This window comes from Anomaloglossus baeobatrachus, chromosome 5, assembly GCF_048569485.1.
Source record: "Anomaloglossus baeobatrachus isolate aAnoBae1 chromosome 5, aAnoBae1.hap1, whole genome shotgun sequence".
Taxonomy (NCBI): domain Eukaryota; kingdom Metazoa; phylum Chordata; class Amphibia; order Anura; family Aromobatidae; genus Anomaloglossus; species Anomaloglossus baeobatrachus.
This window is the reverse complement of record NC_134357.1, coordinates 41,113,507-41,129,125: the sequence shown is the minus strand read 5'-3', so window position 1 is coordinate 41,129,125 and position 15,619 is coordinate 41,113,507. Positions and strand designations below refer to the sequence as shown.

General features: G+C 47.8%; 1 protein-coding gene across 1 annotated transcript in view; it reads right to left on the bottom strand.

The window, feature by feature from the left end:
- The window catches only part of FANK1 (fibronectin type III and ankyrin repeat domains 1), a 153,690-nt gene that overhangs the window by 15,602 nt on the left and 122,469 nt on the right, over nt 1-15,619 (bottom strand). Inside the window, exons 5-6 of the mRNA XM_075348444.1 lie at nt 10,475-10,549; nt 7,495-7,560 (exon numbers count right to left, since the gene is read on the bottom strand). Coding sequence (XP_075204559.1) covers nt 7,495-7,560; nt 10,475-10,549 — 141 coding nt within the window. The remainder of the gene's footprint in view (nt 1-7,494; nt 7,561-10,474; nt 10,550-15,619) is intronic.

Below are 15,619 nucleotides of genomic sequence, written 5' to 3'. Positions count from 1 at the left end.
TTGCATAAACTTACATTAGTGCCATATTGTGCCGCATGGGCTTGCGTTCGGTCCGGTTTTTGCCGCATGCGGCAGATTTAGCTGATGCCGCGGCCGGATGGAACGCTGCCTGCAACGTTTTTTGCTCCGGCAAAAAAAAACGCATCGCGCCACATCCTGCCACTGCGGCGCATTTTTCAATGCATGCCTAAGCACGCCGGATGCGGCGCGATGCGGAAAAAACGCATCCGGCCGCCGCATGCGGTTTCTTCCACTGCGCATGCTCAGTAGCGTGCCGCAACCGGAAAAAAAACGGACGGGCCGCATGTAAAAACTTATGCAAAGGATGCGGTGTTTTCATCGCACCTGTTGCATAGGTTTCACAGCCGGATTGAGCCGCACAGCTCAAACCGGATGTGTGAAAGTAGCCTTAGGCTAGGTTCACATTTCCGTTGTTTTAAATCCGTCAGGTCCGTCAGTGACAGATCCGTCGTTTTTTAGATGTCAACTGACGCAACGGATGTGTATTTCACAGGATTCCGTTTACAGGAATCCTGCAAAAAAAAACCTGATCCGTCGCATCCATTACATCCGCTGTGCGTCCGTTTTTGGACGGATCAGTCATGATCCGTTTGTGTTTGGGACAGCCCAGTGGATGTGCCAAACATGCTGGGCATGCTCAGTAGAGCATGAAGGAATCTAGCGCTGCATTTCGTCATAAGACGGATTACGACGGAATCCAGCACCATAGACATCCATTACAAGCTTGACGGATTGCGACGGATTCCTGCGCGGTGCGTTAATTTTGACGGTCCAAAAAAACGTTACATTCTGCGTTGTTTCTGCCCAACGGTCATTCGAAAGACAACAGATGCGCTGCGCAGTGGATGCAACGCAAGGTAATCAGTCGTAATCCGCCACTCATACCAGTCTATGGGAAACAACGGAATCTGCCATACGGATTCTGTTGTTTACCAGAGCCGCGGATTGTGACTGATCCTAAACAACGGAAATGTGAACCTGCTTTTAGTAGAAAAGAAGCTGCTTGCAAAAAGCAGTTTTGATCCAGTGTTTTTTTTGGTGGAGATTGTGTTATTTGTTTACAATACATGTTTAATAAACTTTGTTTTATTCACCAAAAACGCATGGTTGTGTTTTTTGTATCATTTTTGCCCTTCCTCTTTGCTTTTTATGGTGGAAAAATTCTGCAAAAAACGCTGAAAGAATCGACATCCAATTTTTAGTCAGGAAAAAAAAAAGCAATTGTGTGCATGAGATTTCTGGTTCTCTAAATTGCAGGTTTTTTATATGTATAGAAAAATATAGCAAAAAAAAACCACTGCAAAAATGCAACATGTGAACATAGCCTTAGGGGTACTTTGCACACTGCAACATCGCTAGCCGATTGTAGCGATGCCGAGCGCGATAGTACCCGCCCCCGTCGCACATGCGATATCATGGTGATAGCTGGCGTAGCGAACATTATCGCTACGGCAGCTTCACACGCACTTACCTGCCCTGCGACGTCGCTCTGGCCGGCGACCCGCCTCCTTCTTAAGGGGGCGGGTCGTGCGGCGTCACAGAGACGTCACACGGCAGGCGGCCAATAGAAGCGGAGGGGCGGAGATGAGCAGGACGTAAACACCCCGCCCACCTCCTTCTTTCCTCATTGGCGGTGGAGACAGGTAAGGAGCTGTTCCTCGCTCCTGCGGCTTCATACACAGCGATGTCTGCTGCCGCAGGAACGAGGAACAACATCGTACCTGTCGCTGCAGCGAAATTATGGAAATGACCGACACTACACCGATCACCGATTTACGACGCTTTTGCGATCGTTTATCGGCACAACTAGGCTTTACACGTTGCGACATCGTTACCGGCGCCGGATGTGCGTCACTTTCGATCTGACCCCGACGATATCGCAGTAGCGATGTCGCGACGTGCAAAGTACCCCTTAATGTTAGCCCAGCATCTCTTCATGTCAGGCTCTTATTATTTTACTATTTTGGTGCTTTTTTTTGCTATGTTCTTTTTTTGTATTACATTAATGTACTGGTCACAGAGGAAAAAAAAAATAATCGAAAAAAAAAAAAAAGATCTTTCTGCCAGAAAGAAGAAGGCTTTACAAAAGCAAAAAACAAACATAAACATTAGTTTCCCGGTGACTTGTGAATAAAATAACAGGTTTGCATTGACTTTGACAGAGCATGAAGAGGAGAGAGCCGAGCGCTCCTTTTTTTTGGCCACCTTTTCTGTCACTTGTTTATAAAACACCTGATGGGGAATAATGAGTGAAGACACGGCCGGCCATTAATGGGAGCTAAACACACACTGCTGGCGGGACTGGGCTGCGCGCTCGGCTCGGTGCACGGTGTTCTGGACCAGCGCTCGCTCTGCAGATTAATTCAGACAGGTGAGCAGCAGCACAAGACATTATACACTGAGCAAAAATATACACGCAACACTTTTGTTTTGACTCCATGAGCTGAATTCATACAGCTAAGACTTTTTCTAGGTACAAAAAGGCCTTTTTCTCTGAAATATTGTTCACAAATTTGTCCAAATCTGTGTTAAGCCTGCTTTACACGAGTCGATCTATCGTGCACGAGCGATCGTACCAGCCCCCGTCGTTTTTGTGTCACAGGCAAATCGCTGCCCGTGGCGCACAAACTCGTTTACCCCCCGTCACACACATATACCTTCCGGGCGACCTCGCTGTGGGCGACGAACGTCCACTTCCTGAAGTGGGCGGGACGTTCGGCATCACAGCGACGTCACACAGCCGCCGGCCAATAGAAGCGGAAGGGCGGAGATGAGCGGGATGTAAACATCCCGCCCACCTCCTTCCTTCCGCATATCCGGCGGGTGCCGCGGGACGCGGGTAAGCTGCTGTTTATCGTTCCCGGGGTGTCACACGGAGCAACGTGTGGTGCCACGGAAATAATGAACAACTGACGCCATTTTAATTAAACAATTTTATGAAACCTAGCGACGAGTACACGACTCACGATTTGTGAGCGATTCTGTGTCGCTAGGAGGTGTCACACCAGGCGACATCGTGTACGATGCCGGATGTGCGTCACGAAAACCGTTACCCCGACGATGCATCGCACGATAGCTCGTCTCGTGTAAAGCAGCCTTTAGTCCAGTTTCAGACGTCCGTGTTTTAAGGTACAAGCCACACGCATGGGTTTAGTCATACGCGTGTCATACATGTGTCACACGTCATCTGTGTTTGCATACATGTGACACATACCGGAGAAAACATGTGTCTTTGAAATTAAAATATTTTCTAGATTCACCTGTATCCAGTGCTGCTGTCTTCGGCTCTGCTGCCTCCCGCTTCTGACCCCCGCTAATTATACTCATTGAATATTCACTGCACCCCAGAGCTGGAAGCAAGAGCATCGCAGGGGACAGGTGAGTATCCAGCAAACACTGTGTGCAGTGATGTCCAGGAGGTCATCGGAGTTCCCAATGAACTCTGATGACCTCCTGATTATACCACAGCAACATCCACACTACAGCGGGTGTCACGATGGTGACTCCATGAGTTCATCAGAGATCATTGGGAACTCCGAGGGCCTCCTGGATGTCACTGCAAACACAGTGTTTGCTGGATACTCTCCTTCTCATCGGCGATGCGGTCCCCAATACTGTCCCTGGTGATGCTCCGGCTTCCCGCTTCGAGGTGCAGTGAATATTCAATGAGCATAATTAGCGGGGGTCAGAAGCAGGAGGCAGCAGTACTGGATAAAGGTGAATATAGAAAATCTTTTAATTTCAAAGACCCATGTTTTCTCTGGTACATGTCACATTGATGTTACACGGATCACATCAGTGTGCAATCCAAGAAAAAATGGACATATCTCCGTGTGTACCTGCGGCGCCACGAGGGGGGGGTCACACGGTCCGTGTGAAAACACGAACATGTGAGTAAGTCCAGAGAATAAAATAGGTACATGTGGCATCCATGTTAAAAACGGACCACATACCTGAAACACGACGTCTGAAACTAGCCTTAGTGAGCACTTCTTCTGTGCCAAGATAATTCGTCCACCTCACAGGTGCGGTTTATCAAGATGTTGATTAGACAGCATGATTATTGCACAGGTGTGCCTTAGGCTGGCTCTCATAAAAGGCCTCTCTAAAATGTGCAGTTTTATCTCCCTCCTTGCTGCCACATCTTGCTTCTTTATAGAAACAATAAGCGAAAAACTGCAGCTGCATCCCCCTCCTTCCCCAAAAAGAAGTATTTTTGAGTGACTAAGGCACTTCTTAAACATTTGCAGGCAGGGAAAGAGGAAATACGTGCTGCTTGGAGGTATGAATATATACACTATTACAAACATTGATGTACTCACATGTACTGAATTTAATTGGCATACCAGTATTTTGGGACTGTAGCTCCATGATGGTACTAGGAGGGTGTTGTGGTTGGGCTCAGCAAACTAAGCAGGAGTTCAGTGGGGCAATAACAGCAGTACCGGCAAGGCCATTGCTAGAAATCATAGGAAGTGTAGTCTTCTGGAGTGTGGGAATGAGGCAAAGGCACATTATAGTCTATATGTGGTCTGCAATGCTCGGACTGAACAAGGGTCTCGTGACCCAAACTTACAGCCTTACATGTGTCTATGAGGCTGTAAGTTTGGGTCGAGACTCCTGCGGTCAGTCAGGGCATTGCATATTGACCGTGAAATACTCAGTGTGAACCTTGCCTTTAAGTTTTATTGCCAAATATGCAAACAGTAACCACAACATGTCCATTCAAAAGGGTCTACCAAAACACATCACGGTGCCATCCCTTCCCCACGTAAGTGACTCACATAGCTGTTCACAAAATTTAAAAGAAAATATCATATTTAGACCTGGCTACCATATTCCATTGGCCCGATTCTGAGGTTCTTCCATTCACATGGCCACTGTAGAAGCATTCAGCAGAAGATGGAGGTCGGCAAGGCTGCTCTGACAGCTCCGCAGGCAGATGGTCCCATCTACAGCGCGTCACCTTTTTACCATCACTTCTAGTGACGATTTTTCCTACGAAATCTCTTCTGCGTGATCGGACCGGACGAGTTAACGTTCACTCCTCGGGCACATCGGTGAGTCTTGTGCAGTCATTGCCCAGTCACGAGGTCACTGGTTGACCTTCTTTGGACCATTTTCAGGAGGAACTAACCCCTGCATACTCACATGGCCAGTGTAGGAGCCTTTGGCAGAAGACGGTGATCAGCAAGGCTGCTCTGACAGCTCCGCAGGCTGGAGGTCCCATCTGCAGCGAGTCTTTGTGATCAGCCACCTTTTTACCATCGCTTCTATCGAGAACTTGTCTTACGGAATCTCTTCGGTGTGATCGGACCAGAGGGATTAACATTCACTCCTCGGGCACATCAATCAGTGAGTCTTGAGCAGCCAAGGACCGGTCAACAGGCGACTGGTTGTCTTTCCTTGGACCATTTTTAGTAGGTACTAACCATTTCATACTCACACAGCCAGTGTAGGAGCATTTGGCAGAAGACTGTGGTCAGCAAGGCTGCTCTGACAACTCCGCAGGCAGGAGGTCCCATCTGCAGTGAGTCTTTGTGATCAGCCACCTTTTTACCATCCCTTCTATCGAAAACCTGTCTTACGAAATCTTTTCTACATGATCAGACCAAACGGGTTAACGTTCACTCCTCGGGCACATCAGTGAATCTTGTGCAGCCATGGCTTGGTCACGAGGTCACTGGTTGTCCTTCCTTGGACCATTTTCGGGAAGAACTAAGCCCTGGATACTCACAAGGCCTGTGTAGGAGATTCACAATACCAAAAGAAGGAAATGTTGGGCACTGCTGCACAATGCTGTTTGGCAATGCTGTACTCACGGAATCAGATGATCAGCTGTTACAAAGACTCATGTCTGTAGCCATTCCATGTGGTGCTCTGCTTACAGCGTGGCCAAAATCCAAAGTCTTGAACAGGAGAATGAAGCGGCAACTCGACCTGGTATTTGGCAAATCTTTAATCTGTATCTACAGATGACAACATAAACGGGGAGTGGAGGGGGAGTGCGGGGAGTCGTCCATCTGCCGTCCCCGCACTCCCCCTCCACTCCCCGTTTATGTTGTCATCTGTAGATACAGATTAAAGATTTGCCAACTACCAGGTCGAGTTGCCGCTTCATTCTCCTGTTCAAGACTTTTTTGGATTTTGGCCTGTGTAGGAGCATTCGGCAGAAGACAGTGGTCAGCAAGGCTGCTCTGACAGCTCCGCAGACAGGTAGCCCCATATACAGTGAGTCTTTGTGATTGGCCACCTTTTCATCATCCCTTCTATCGAAAACCTGTTTTACAGAATCTCTTCTACATGATCGGACCAGACGGATTAACGCTCACTCCTCGGGCACATCAGTGAGTCTTGAGCAGCCATGGACCCGTCACGAGGTCACTGGATGTCCTTCCTTGGACCATTTTCAGTAGGTACTAACAATGCATACCAGGAACACCCTACAAAATCTGACCTTGTCATCTAGACATCACAGTTTGGACCATCACTGAGAAACTCGCTTGCCCATTTTTCCCGCTTCCACCGCTGCCTAAAACTTCCCACTCCTGACAGGCTCCATAGAAACAATATAAATAGTGTTCTCCCTTTACCTGTCTGTGGTTATAATGCACCGGCTGATCGATGACCAATTTTTACATTTTGGGAGGACCCCTTTATAATTCCGTCACCTCTACAGCAGTCACATTACGGTAAAACTCTCCCGATGGCTCTTTTTTAGTGTTTTTTTTTTTTCTCCATTAAATACAGAAATACTTTCTCAGTATAATAATAGTCCCCGGCAAACACCATAAGTAATTAAATCTGCTGTTTACTGTAAGATTGTGTGTAATGATCTATTTAGGGAAATGCGCTGAATTATTGTACGATACATAGGTTATTTAAAGAAGACATATTCTGCTTCCTGCAAGCAAATTACGCTGATTGTTACGACTCTCACATTCCATCTGCTGCAAAAATCCACAATTACGTCGCCGTATAATTATTTTCTCAGAAGAGTCTGGAGCGTCGGTGGAAGAATCCTCAGAGTTTTATCTTTTCTTCTCATTTACCTTTATTGCATTTTTTTTTTCTATTTTGCCTCAATAAAACCATTAGTTCAATTTTATGCAGTTTGGGAGAAACAATTAAATCACTGACTATGAACCGGTGAAGAACCTGTCACTTGCCATAAATGTGGCATTTTTTTTACCTGATGCAAATGCTGCCATTCTCGTTTTTTCGTTATTTTATGTTGTTCTCGCGCCTCTCACCAGGAGACATGAATGGGATATAAATGGCCGTGTCCACTGAGCAATATACAGGCCTGCGGTGGATAATGTTAGCAATGTCCACCGCAGCCGTGTATATTGTTCATGTTACAAAATGTTGTAACATGTCACATTCTATAAAGAAATGAAGCAGCACAAAATGTTGGATTACCAGTGAGTGTGCAACTTTTTCTATCTATACTGGTAAAATTTTTGGACTTACCTGTTTTTTCCACTCCCGTTTTCCTGAGTGATATCGGCACCATGATCAATGAGTAGCTGTACAATCCTAGACACAGAAGAATAAAACACAGGATGGGCTGTCAGTGCGAGGATCCAGGTGGGCTGTCAGTGCAAGGATGCAGGTGGGCTGTCAGTGCAAGGATGCAGGTGGGCTGTCAGTGCGAGGATCCAGGTGGGCTGTCAGTGCGAGGATGCAGGTGGGCTGTCAGTGCGAGGATGCCGATGGGCTGTCAGTGCGAGGATGCAGGTGGACTGTCAGTGCGAGGATGCAGGTGGGCTGTCAGTGTGAGGATGCAGGTGGACTGTCAGTGAGAGGATGCATGTGGGCTATCAGTGCGAGGATGCCGATGGGCTGTCAGTGCGAGGATGCAGGTGGGCTGTCAGTGAGAGGAAGCAGGTGGGCTGTCAGTGAGAGGAAGCAGGTGGGCTGTCAGTGTGAGGATGCAGGTGGGCTGTCAGTGTGAGGATGCAGGTGGACTGTCAGTGAGAGGATGCATGTGGGCTGTCAGTGCGAGGATGCCGATGGGCTGTCAGTGCGAGGATGCAGGTGGGCTGTCAGTGAGAGGAAGCAGGTGGGCTGTCAGTGAGAGGATGCAGGTGGGCTGTCAGTGCGAGGATGCCGATGGGCTGTCAGTGTGAGGATGCAGGTGGGCTGTCAGTGCGAGGATGCAGGTGGGCTGTCAGTGAGAGGAAGCAGGTGGGCTGTCAGTGCGAGGATGCAGGTGGGCTGTCAGTGCGAGGATGCAGTTGGGCTGTCAGTGAGAGGAAGCAGGTGGGCTGTCAGTGAGAGGATGCAGGTGGGCTGTCAGTGCGAGGATGCAGATGGACTGTCAGTGCGAGGATGCAGATGGACTATCAGTGAGAGGATGCAGGTGGGTTGTCAGTACGAGGATACAGATGGTTCACGGCACACTCAGTAATTCATGCTAATGTGAAAAGGTTGATTGACGCAGCAAATATATCTTTGAAATGACATATTGGTGTTTCAAGCAACAAATATTACATATTGAGGTTTCAACGCTCCCGTATAACAAAAGATGAGTGGCCGCACCTCGCTCTGTAACCAGATGCATTCAGCCATACTACAGATCTTTCTTCCTCTATGCTGTGATTCTGTGATAAAGACTTGGGAGAGGCGAAACGTCGATATTAAATATTTGTTGCTTGAAACATCAATGTGTCAATTCCAAGTCATGAACGTGGTTCATCTGCTCCATGAGTACACCTCTTCACATTGGCGGAAATTACGGAGTGTGCCATGAAGCGTTATTACACCGAAGATAGAGGTCCCACCATGTGTACCGGCACCGGCCATCTTTCCGGTAGTGAGTGAACACCCAACGTCCTTTACGTTCTTATTAACCCAACAACTATTCCTCCCGTCCACCCATATACACGGAAGCGGCTCTGTGTATGAAGAGCAGCGGATGGAACCGCACCTCCCGCGCTGACAGCCGCTCAACATTAGACCCGGCTGTCAGTCAGTGCAGAGGGCGGTTACAGCCGACGCTCTCCATACATTGAGCAGTGACTAAACCCCGTTAAGTAGCCACCCCCATGACTTAAACCGGAATGCTACCAGGAGGAATCAAGTTACGGTAAGTTCCTCCCGGCAGTGAAGTTTAATGTGCAGGCGCTGGGCAGGTTCCAAATGCTTTTAACCTGCAGATTTAGCCCATATCTGCAGGTGAATAGCAATTTTCCACATGACAGGTTCCCTTTAAGATGCCATCATATATTAGATCAACATTGTCCTGATTTCAGCAGGACTATTCCAATTATCTAATACGTATGAATACTTGTCCTAAAAAAAGGATCGGCCGAAAATATCCCCGAAAATAAGCCCCAACAGGATTTTTGGTCCTTTTTAGAGAAGGCTTGAAATATAATCCCTACTCCAAAAATGAGCCCTAGTTGCGTACAACCCTATTTCAGGATAAATAACTTTTCTTGTCCCCTTGTTGCTCTAAGCCACAGCTAATTAAGTGAATGAATATTCACCCTCTTCCTGACACAGGATCCACCCACCAGTCTGAGTCCTGCATCTACACTGTCTGCTTGCTGTGCTATATCACTGAACTAGGATCACACCACAATCCTCGGTGGCTTTCTTGTGCTGAGAGTGACAGCTGCATATATAAGACCCCACCCCCCAAAATAAGCCCTAGCACAGAAAAGAATAGAAGCCCCTGTCTTATTTTCAAGGGAAACAAGGTACTGCACGTCCCCTATTGATGCGAATAGGCTGTGGATATCCAGTGTCTAGCCGCAGCCACTATACAACTGACAGAACTGCACTGCACATCTCAGCAACTATTTCTGCCCGCCGCTGGGAGCGGAAACAAGCTTTGTTTATGGTGTGTTTTTTTGCCATGCATTTTTCATAATGTAGCCAATGGGTGGAGAGGCTGAAAAACACAGGCAAAAATGCACCAAGAAGCGACATGTTCTGCAAACAAATCTGCAAAGAATGCAGTTTTGTGACAAAACTGCATGAAAAAACGCAGTGTGTGCACATGTCCTACAGGGTCTCTGTCTCTACATTCTGCTGCTCTCAGATTAGACCGCAAAAAGTTGATGACCAATTGCCTTAATAACCCATTGCACAGCGCATCTGCTGAGAAATGTATATACCGAGGAGCCATAAACTTTTTTTTTCCCAACGGCACAGAGTTGCGAATGTTTAGCATCACGATGTAAATGTGAGCCCAGCCTTCAATATCTATGTAGCTTCTCTGACACTCGCTGTCCCGAGGGTCCTTCCAGCAATTACCCCTTGTCCATACCTTCAGCTTAACGATCCCCCTTATCTCCCTCCTATATGTACAGGGATTTCACCTGGCGCTAATCAGTGCTGAAGTTTGGGACCAGAATATACTCATGCCACAATCCCTGACCTAGATATGAGAAGAGGAATTCACAATGAGGCAGAAGAGAAGGTGACAAATAAGAACTCTCACCTGACATATCCTTTTTGTGCAGCAATCATGAGAGGACTGAATCCTAGTTTGTCCGGAATATCGGCCTTCACGCTCCTATAATGGGAGAAGGAAAAAAAAAAAGTTAAGAAGAAGTTTCAAAGGGTCTTTCTCGTACAGGAACCTTTTACATTCAGATTAGGACTGGAGGTGTGAAATTAAAAGGGTTTATTCCAAAATGGGAGGGTTATCACCTTTCCACGGAAGAGTGATTGACCACTGTATGCCACTGCTCTACCAGAAACGGTGAGGGTCCCGGTGGTCAGTCCGCCAGCAATCAGTTATCACCTAATGTGACTAACGGGGTTTATTTGCACTAAAAACTGATGGCCTATGCTATCTCAGCAATATCAGTTTGGTTGGAGTCTGATTCTTGACACCTCTGACAATCAGCACCCTCTCACCATTTATCAGACACAGCAGCGTACTGTCACTAGTGTCGCGGCCTGATGTGATCTTGAAATCTGGGATCAGAAGGTCACATTCCTCCTGTTGGTGGCTGTTCACATTCAGCTGCCTCACCCTTTTCCACAGGCAATGCTAATTAAGCACCATACCTGGGTCTGGTCCGCCTTATTTTTAGTTGCTGATCTGGCACTGTGAAGGTCAGTTCTGATATTAAGGGGGCTTTACATGCTGCGACATCGCTAGCGATGTTGCGAGCGATTGCACCCGCCCCCGTCGTTGGTGCGATATGTGGTGATCGCTGCCGTAGCGAACATTATCGCTATAGCAGCGTCACACGCACATACCTGTTTAGCGACGTCGCTGTGACTGCCGAACACTCCCTCCTTTAAGGGGGAGGTGCATTCGGCGTCATAGCGACGTCACTGCGGCGTCACTAAGCGGCCACCCAATAGAAGCGGAGGGGCGGGGATGAGCGGGATGTAACATGCCGCCCACCTCCTTCCGCATTGCCGGTGGAGGCAGGTAAGGAGATGTTTGTCGTTCCTGTGGTGTCACACATAGCGATGTGTGCTGCCGCTGGAACGACGAACGACATCGTACCTGCAGCAGCAACAATATTAAGGAAATGAACGACGTGTCAACGAGCAACGATTTTTCACGTTTTTGCGCTCGTAGATCGTCGCTCCTTGGTGTCACACGTTGCGATGTCGCTACCGGCGCCGGATGTGCGTCACTAACGACATGACCCCGACAATATATCGTTAGCGATGTCGCAGCGGGTAAAGCATCCTTTTAGTCCTGGTGTGTGGTGTTTGCTGCACATGCTGGGACCTGGGCTGCCTTTTATCTGCAGTTGCCTCTTGCTGCGACATGGAAGCGGTCATATATAGGTTACAGGTATGTGTGCTCCAATATGGTTCTGCTTTTATTTTATTTTTTTTTATCTAGGAGGCCGCATGGCACATGAAATAAATAATATAGAGCAGGACCCCCCTATCGAGATTTGCCATGAAGTGGCAGGGGTGGCTCAAAGAATTGATCAATTATTTGCTAAAAAAATCTCAATTTGGATAATAGTACAGTTGGAATAAATCCGTGAATTTGCACTTTTATATGATGCATGCCACTTTCAGATCGTGCTGGCTCTTCTTTCTCTGTTATGATTGTAGTTATGGTACATTGGTCTGGTGGCTGACCACCACCATACTATGCACGCCTGACTTTGGTTTGCAATATATATTCCTCCTGTTGGTAGCTGTTCACATTCAGCTTCCTTGCTCTTTTTCACAGGCAATGCTAATTAGGCACCATACCTGGGTGTGGTCTGCCTTATTTTTGAGAAGGTCAGTTCTGATATTAGTCCTGGTGTGTGTGGCGTCTGCTGCACACGCTGGGACCTGGGCTGCCTTTTATCCGCAGTTGCCTCTTGCTGCAACATGGAAGCGGTTATATATAGGTGAAGTGGCAGGGGTGGCTCAAAGAACTGATCAATTATTTACTAAAAATCTTAATTTGTATTACCGTACAGTTGGAATAAATCTGTCAATTTGCACTTTTATACGATGCATGCCAGTGTCAGATCTTGCTGGCTCTTCTTTCACAGCGTATTGTGTATTGCAGGTACTCTTTAGTGTCCACTCGTTGTTTATCCTGAGTTGGAGCCTATTTAGATCCAACCAGCACTGAATGGGTTCAGGTCAATTTCTATCCTGCAGTGATCTAACAGGGAGCTATAACCTCAGCTGCAGTCACTCCCTTAGCTATAAATATCTGTTCCTCACTCCTCCCTATGCCGGCTATAGCTCATATCTATGATGTCCACTTTGAAAGAGTCAGTCTCTGGAGAAGCTGAAGTGTTGCTTCTATTGCAGCTGAGAAGTTCCTGTCGTGAAGTGTAATTTGTTGTGTCTTTCTCTATCTATTTATCTTACCTTCCTCGTGTTGTCTTATTGCAGTGGCACTAGTATCTTGCTGGCCTTCACTAGTCAGGGTGGGTTCAGGGCTGGCGAGGGCTTAGGCACGTGACGGCACACGAGGAAAGGACCGGTCTAGGGACATTAGGGATTACAGGGATCAGCCTCGGGTGAGTGTTAGGAGGTGACTTCTCTCTTCTGTGCCAGTGCCTTTGTTGTATTGTTTCACTGATTTTCTCATTGTGTTGCGTCGCTCGCCGGGAGTCCCCTCACATCCGGCATGACACATAGTCCCATTTACTTGAATGGGATGGAACTGCAATGATATGTACAGCAACTAATAACGAAACAGATGCTTATGGTGAACAATGAAAAGAACTGCTGCACCCTTCGATCAGCTGGTTGATGTAAGTGACAAAAATAAAGCCCCCACAAATCTGATATTGATAATCTATCCAAAGGAAATGCGACCCCTTTAAGATCTAAAGGCCCCGTTACATGCAAAGACGTATCTAACGATATATCGCCGGGGTCACGGATTCCGTGACACACACCCGGCATCGTTAGCGACGTCGTTGCGTGTGACACCAACGAGCGGCCGTTAACGATGGAAAATACTCCCCAAATCGTCCAACGTTGACACGTCGTTCATTTTCAAAAAATCTTTGATTGTTGAGGACGCAGGTTGTTCGTCGTTCCTGAGGCAGCTCACATCGCTACGTGTGACACCTCGGGAACGACGAACTACAGCTTACCTGTGTCCACCGGCAAGGAAGGAAGGAGGTGGGCGGGATGTTACGACCGCCCCTCCGCTTCTATTGGGCGGCCTCTTAGTGACGTCGCACAAACCGTCCCCTAAGAAAGGAGAAGGTTTGCCGGCCACAGCGACGTTGCTAGGTAGGTGAGTCCGTGTGACGGCTCCGAACAATATTGTGCGCCATGGGCAGTGATTTGCCCGTGACGCACAGACAACGGGGGTGGGTACGCTCGCTAACAATATTGCTGCGTGTAAAGCCCCCTTTAGCCCTGAGCTCCTTCATGGATCCATGCAATGGTACATGGCACGGCAACAGTCAGCTACGCCGACACAAGATCTATTGATGTAAGACTTCCGTCATCTTTACAGAACGGCGGAATATTTAAGTAATAACATAAAAAGTCGTCTAAACGTCCATGATTTGCTTGGCGTGCGCCCATTAACATGCTAACACACAAGATAACATTTCCTTCTTGCAGGCTTCTCGGGAAATGTTTGGCTTTTGATGAACATTTTCTGATGACCTTCCAACAAAGCGAAAAAATACAATGCCATAAATGAGAAATGGCTTGACATAAAACAGAATGGCAGACGCTATTTCTCGGAGGAATTTAAGTGGATGGAGAAGAGGGTGGAAAGCGCCACAAAAGTGCCCAATATATCACCGGGCCGGTTATAAGACTATTTCACCTGCTGTAGTTATAGGAAGCGCTCAGGGACATTTCTGCACACGGACGAAATGACAAGAGGAACGAACAGATACCCAACAACAGAGCCGGACGCAGAGGAAGAAAGAAATCCGGAATCATTTTTAAAGAACTGATGCATAAAAGTCTTCACAATATACAGAATATTGAAAGTCCGCAGGCGTAAAACATATTGTCAGCTGTGGCACGACTCCAGTCTCCTAAAACGGTAATATCTAGTGTTCCTTACATAGATACACTATATAAAAGGGTTCTAAAAGGACCTAGCTTAGAAGAAAGAATGAAAGACAGAAAAAAAAAAGAATGGGGAGACAGAAAAAAGAATGAAAGAATAAAAGAAACAAGAGCGAGAAAAAGAAAGAGAGAAAGAAAAGAAAGAAAAAGAAAGAAATAGACAAAGATAAACAAAGAAAAAGGAGAGAAAGTCTGTGCAGAAGACAATGAACGGCATAGGTGCGTGCACAGATTTTTTTTATATACACATCTGCGCACGCGCGCCTGTTGCTCAGGGTCTTCCCTGCAGTGTCTTCAATAAAATGGTGCCGGAGATCGCGGTATGCGCATGTGTAGCACCCAGGGGGCAGGTAGTCCAGGTCGGGTCTGGTACCTGTTTTACTCATCACCAGCCGGGCCGGTGCGGAGGGTCTGGGATGTTGCGGTGGCTTGACCGGTTTCGTGCCCCAAGGTGTACGTACACCAATAGAAGGGGATAGGATGGTGGATGATTGTCGTGACGCCACCTGTGGTACGCGGCCAGGGAATTAGCCGCCGCTGCTGTCGCTGTCCTCCGGGGCGGATGGAATAGCAGCCAAGATGGTATCGCTCCCCACAGGTGGAGCAAGTCCCGGGGAGGATGATGAGGAGAGTAGTAATGGCGGGCGCCGAAGCACGGGGGAGCGGCGCCGGTAAGAGCAGGCGGACTCAGTCTCTGCGGGTTCCAGGTATCTTTACTCACAGTTCTTTAAGAAGCTCGGTCGCTATCGCAGTAGCACTGATCACCGCTGTAATGGGCCCCGTCAAACCGGATCTCTTTGGTGGTCAGTCCGGTGTGGTGGTCGGTGGGCCCCTTCCTCCTAGCGCCGTGTAAGTTGGATCCCTGTGGCTTAAAGCTACTTGGGGACCCCAGTCCGTCTTGAGTGAAAACTCTTGTCCCTAATTCTAGGTGCCACGGCTCCGCAATGAGGCCTGACTCTGTTCAAGGCCCCGGATCCTATATGGCACTGTTCTTTCAGGCCAGGCCCTGTGTTGGCCAGGGAAGCATGCAACCTCCCCGACCCGGCATATTCTGGAAAGCCAACTTGTAGAATGATCTTCCCTAGGGTCCTGTACTCTGTATGGTGCC